The sequence below is a fragment of the Alosa alosa genome, chromosome 6, assembly GCF_017589495.1.
Source record: "Alosa alosa isolate M-15738 ecotype Scorff River chromosome 6, AALO_Geno_1.1, whole genome shotgun sequence".
Taxonomy (NCBI): Eukaryota; Metazoa; Chordata; class Actinopteri; order Clupeiformes; family Clupeidae; genus Alosa; species Alosa alosa.
The window spans coordinates 30,559,423-30,565,422 of NC_063194.1; the positions used below are offsets into that span (position 1 = coordinate 30,559,423).

Below are 6,000 nucleotides of genomic sequence, written 5' to 3' on the forward strand. Positions count from 1 at the left end.
TGACGCCACTGTGCGTGTTGGGGCAGCCATGGCTACTTCGGGCTTGAAACTGAAGGGTCACCGGTTTGATCCCCGACCAGTAGGTAAAATGTGGGCAGGGGAAGTGGTTGAGCACTGCTCTCCCATGCCCACATTCACGGCTGAAGTGCCCTTGAGCAAGGCACTTAACCCCTCACTGATCTGGGTTAGTGTGTGCTTCACCTCACTGTGTGTTCACTGTGTGCTCTGTGTGTTCACGAACTCATGGATGGGATAAATGGAAAGACCAAATTCCTTGTATATGTAAGTATACTTGGCCTATAAACCTGATTTACATACAACCCAATAACTGTGAAGCAACAGTATAAATCCTGTGTTTGTAGCCTAGGCTATCAGACTACCTGTTTCCCTCCGCTGCTTCCTTTAGCCTAACGTCCATACTGAAGTCTAACTCATGCCTTTTCCCATTTCCATGGAGACCGAACGTTAAGTTTATGTCCAAAATAATGATGATTCATCATTGCAGTGTTTATATATAAATATGAATGAGTGTAACAACATGGAAGCACCAAATGAGAGCGAGAGCTGCTCGCTACTGAATGGAATAAGGAGGACCAAAGATGACAGGATAAATAAATAAATGCAGACATATGCAATTATGAGATGTAGCCTACAAATAAAAAGATGAATGTACAGTTTCTTTATTTTGAAATGATTTGACCTTGTGTTCTAGGTTTTCTTTTTATTATGATCTTCCCTTTTTAAACAAGTCAGCACAGGAATAGAAGAGTTTTCAAAGATTTTTTTAACAACAGTCTCTCCTTTAAATAGAACTCTTTCTTTAGAACCCCCATGGGGTTGTCATGGTCACTTTATGAACAACATGACAGAACAGAACGCACGTTAGCATCAATCGCGACAGGTCTGCATCGTGCCACAAATGATCCTAGCCTGTCAGGACATATTCATCAGCGCTGTTAACACTCGCATCCATGACACGCTAACGCCATCATGGCCAAATGAGCCAGGAATTATAGCTGCCGGACCCTTCAGCCAGCGACCTTCACCTGACGGCCAAAACAACAGTAGCAGGCACTGTTTGGCCTGCGTGATATATAGTACATAACACACTGACTCAAGGGCTACCCTCAGCGCCGGTGAGATCTCCTCCGGGATGTTTATGACATAGCCTGCTGTCAGTCCCTTGTCAGGGTGGGCTGGGCTTTAACCGCAAGACTTTTTCTTGTCACCACCTATCTATATATCTTTCCTTCACTAGTCTTAGTGTAGGAACAGGTCTTTGGATGGTTCCTGCAAAGCTTGACTACTTGAGTTTTTTGGGATGTAAATGAATAAGAATTTAAGCAAGTGAGAGAAATGCAGGGTGACATATGGTTCACCTTCAAGCAGCCGCCACATTCTGCATACTGAATTTCCTTCCAGGGGTAAGATCTGGCCTTAGAATAACCCCATTCATTAGCAGAGAAAATGGAACAACAGTCATTGTTTTTTTCCCAAAGACTTCACACATCTCTGAAAACTAACAACGATCCTGACAGGCTTGACCTCAGTCAGTTGCTTGAGGGTTAAACGGAGCAGAGAGAGTTTAGGAAGAGGCTTATTAAAAGTGGATGAAATCACTAAATGGATGAGAACAGAGATGTACTGATTACTTTCCCCCCTGCTTCAGCCTCTCTATGGTGACCCAACAAGGACATTCACAGGCAAAACATGCAGGAGGATTCTTTCATGATATATTTCATGTGACCTTAGCACTGGAAGACTATGGCAATTAGAATCAATCAATTTCCCTACATTCCATTACATATTTCACCAGTTAAAATAAGACAAAAATGTGTCATTCATTTCTTTGGCAAACTATTTGTTTCTCAGCAGAAGCCATGAAACAGTAAAAGGCCAACAAATCGATTTAAAAAAACATCATTTATGAAGTTGTTTATTTCTTGTTTTGCCTTCGCGTCGGGTTTGCCCTGAATGATGATGAGGATGACATCCCTTATGATGCTGCTGATATTGAATTTTAATTTCTGCCGTGTATAGGCAAGGCCTACTGTGCTTGAAGTTAGCTGTGGCAAAGTACTGTTTTTCATAGTTTTAACCACAAAGCCTGTCTAAGGCCTACTAAATATTTAATACCTTGCCATTTCGCGTTTGTCCAGCCTTGCACTTAAGTGAACCAGCCGCCCCATGTCATCCAAAAGATATTTCGGGAGGGCCTTCTAGGCTATCACCATAAGAAAACGTATGGTGACAGTGCTAAGAGATAAAAAGAGAAGTTTGGCATGCTCGGTAAACATCAGTCTTGCATCTAACATTGCGCTGAATTTTAGTGAAAACATAGCTTAGCATTGAGCTGATAGATCAAAAGTCGCATATTTAAAGGCACAGTCTGCATTTTAATCCTAGCTCTCCATTTAGTGTGTGCACTTGTAAAACTAGTGATGTAGCCTACACAAAACAGTTAGGGTCTACCATTTTACTTTAGCAGGAGAGGTGTAGGCCAGGACCTACAGTGTTACTTTTGGAGGAGAGGGAGAGGTGAAATTTGATTCCATTTTCAACTAAAATATCTCTGCCTCTCGCCCACCCTCCATCCATGCTTGCAAAGTTCTTAAAATGGCTAAACTGAGGGCTTTTTGTAGCTGGCTGATTGGTGTTCAGTTTTGCAAGTAAGTGCCTTCAGGTGTGTATTTGAGTGGTTGCAATTACCCGATGTGTTTTGTATTTTGGATACATGTATGTGTTTTCCAAATGGCACCCTGAGATTTCATTTTTGAACAAAGTGTCTTATGTATGAAATAGAGTGTCGTATGGAGGACCAAGTGTATTGCATAAAGAAGTAAGTGTGTTGCAGAATTGCAACTAGAGTGCAAAGCAGCACTTTTGTTTAAAGCAACACCAAAGAACTTTTCCTCTGTCGCACGCACACTATTTGTTTATCCAGCACTGGAGTTGCAAATAACGATGTCAGACAAGGTAGAATATGCTGCATTGATGTATTGCGACATCAGATGCAAGTCAAATTGGTAGTTTCTTATGTCTCATTCCATGGAACTACAGATCCGCTACCCGATCTGGCAAACTTACATAGTGCGGTTATAGCCGATAGAGGGCTGCGAAGCGAATGCAGAAGTGCCGTTCACCCTGTGATTAACCACTGAAACGATTTTGGAAACATTATTTTAAGGTACAAAAAACTCTTTGGTGTTGCTTTAAGGTATGGGTACATGTGTTTGAGGTATGGTAACAAAAGCTTCAAGTTGTGTTACTTTAGTCTAAGGCATGGGTCTATAGTGTTCAAGCAACGGGCAAAAACTGTAATACACCTCAAAAGGTGTGAGAGGGTGTCAGGGGAAAACCAAGGTGAGTTTTATGTTAAGGTGTGTTTCCTTAGTAATTTGCTGTTCTTGGTTTGAGCACAGGTGTATCTGTTTTCAAATCAAATCAAATCAAATGTTTATTTGTCATTATACAGGTAGCTTATAAATGCAGTGAAATGCTTGTTCCACTGACTCCAAGACTGTGCAAAGGATATATAAAAAAAGAGAGAAGAATAAAGAAATAAAGTCCAAAGTCCAAAGTGCAAAGTGTTTAGGCTATGCTGGTGCTGATAGCCTGGGGGTAAAAACTTTTCCGCATTCTCTCCGTGTTGGACTTCAGGCAGCGGTAACGTTTTCCAGACCGTTTTATGTTAAGGTGTGTTTCCTTTGTAATTTGCTGTTCTTTGGTTTGAGCACAGGTGTATCTGTTTTCTTTGTGTCTGCCCCTCCTCTACTCCAAGGTGGACATTAGCTTATTTGATTACCTCATGGTACACGTGTGTGTGTGTGCGTGCATACTAGCCCACATGTGGGTGTGTGTGTCTATGGGTGCTTGCCCACATGTGTGTGTGTGTCTATGGGTGCTTGCCCACATGTGTGTGTGTGTGTGTGCGCTTGCCCAAATGTGTGTGTGTGTCTGTGCGTGCTTGGTCATTACCAGATTAAACGACCAGGTCACCCAAGCTGGCCAGACTCCTCTGGCTGTGCCAGTGCTCTGGGCGAGCCAGCCATTCAGTCCAAACGGCTTTGACACACTAACCAGCCATCGGGTCGGGTCAAACACGGGTCATTGGTCTGACTGCTACTTATGCTTGTGTGTGTGTGTGTGTGTGTGTGTGTGTGTGTTAGTGTGTGTGTGTGAGTGTGTGTGTGTGTGTGGTACTTAACACTGTATAAATAAATAAAGGCCATATAAATACATGTTAAGGGAGGGGGAGACATTTCCTTCTTGAGACTTTAATGTAAAGAGTGGGCAAAGTGAGAAGTCTGTCAACGAGCCAAGTTCTTGTGCTGAGGCTACAGCTATCAGGTGGCATGTGGCCGTGGGAGCATTGAGCACACTCATCAATAGTAGTGCCTGTGGCTATTGGAGCATTGAGCACACTCATCAATAGTAGTGCCTGTGGCCATTGGAGCATTGAGCACACTCATCAATAGTAGTGCATGTGGCCGTGGGAGCATTGAGCACACTCATCAATAGTAGTGCCTGTGGCCATTGGAGCATTGAGCACACTCATCAATAGTAGTGCTTAAAGGCTTAGCCATAGTGTTAAATTAGCCAACTGATTAAATTGTTCAACTCAATTTCATTTAAGTTCATTTAAAACTTTGCCCGTCATTCTAACACAGTCTATGAGCTTAAACATATTGGTATGCAAAGTGTGTGTGTGTGTGTGTGTGTGCTAGTGTGCTGGAGTCACCTGTGTGCTGAGTATGGCCCGGCACTGCGAATAGTTCCCTTTCAGGGCCCACGTCCCATTGGCCAGGCACGTCCTGTACACGCTATCTGTGAAGGAAGGAAAAAGGAAGTAGAGGAAGATGTCAGATGTCATCGGAACTTCCTGCTCATCAATGGGCAAGTCAAGAGGGCAGACTTACATAATGATGTTCTGTCTGTGTCATCAACTTCTGTTTGACCCAAAAACACACACACACACACACACAAATTTAGAGTTGCCACTGGCTGTCTATGATATAACCATTGGCTGGCTCTCCATTTGAGTGTGCATTGAATCGCTAGTTATGAGATGTTGGTTAGGAACTTCTCACAGTGGAAGATCAGGATCCAAGCCGAACTCACATCATACAGCGTAACACAGGATATGACAGCGATGCACCCCTGGCTCAACACAGCCACTGCACTCTGCCACAGGCTGTGCCCAGGTTCCATAAAGGCACTCTGCCACAGGCTGTGCCCACTGCCCAGGTTCCATAAAGGCACTCTGCCACAGGCTACGCCCAGATTCCGTAAAGCACAGGCTGTGCCCAGGTTCCGTAAAGGCACTCTTCAGTACAGGGGCACGAGACAGACAGAAGCAAGAAGGTGCTTCCCGTCTGCATTTCACTAGAGCCGTTTCAAGGGCTCAAAACACTGAATTAGGCTGCAGCCGGTGCACCAAAGGAAGCCCCTGACAGAGTTCCTGCCCTTTGAAACATTCAGACAGAGATGGCCTCAGTGGGATGCACACTGGTCCACGTGAAGACAGGACGATGGGAGATGGAGTAAGTGTGTACGTGAGAGAGAGAGAAAGAGAGAGTGACTGAAAGAGAAAGAGAGAAAAGGGTAGCCTACTGGGTCACCATCAGGCAGTTGCAATAACAAATTCCTCTATGTGTGTGTGTGTGTGTGTGTGCGCGTGCGCATGTGTGTGTGAGAGAGAGAGAGTATGCCAATGTGCCTTTGTGTGTGTTAACTGTAAGTTCCTATCTTTTCTACTCCCTTTGCCAGTGTTTAAATCCCACTCGTGGAAACGCCGCGCCCTGACCACTCTGTTCCGAGTAGACCCCATCCATTGTGGGGGACAGCCGGACGGCCAGGAATACTGGCGGACGTCCAGGGTATCTAGGGACAAACTCCTGGCTTACCATGTCCCCTCAGACCCACTTCTGCTGGGCCAACCAGATCGCGCTTTCCCAGGGGTGAACCAGGGACAGGCCCCAGCTCCCTATTGAGTCACCT

The 6,000-nt window shown here is 44.6% G+C and overlaps 1 protein-coding gene across 1 annotated transcript in view; it reads right to left on the reverse strand.

Moving 5' to 3' along the window:
• The window catches only part of crhr1 (corticotropin releasing hormone receptor 1), a 54,981-nt gene that overhangs the window by 20,581 nt on the left and 28,400 nt on the right, over positions 1-6,000 (reverse strand). The window contains exon 5 of the mRNA XM_048245279.1: positions 4,742-4,827. Coding sequence (XP_048101236.1) covers positions 4,742-4,827 — 86 coding nt within the window. The remainder of the gene's footprint in view (positions 1-4,741; positions 4,828-6,000) is intronic.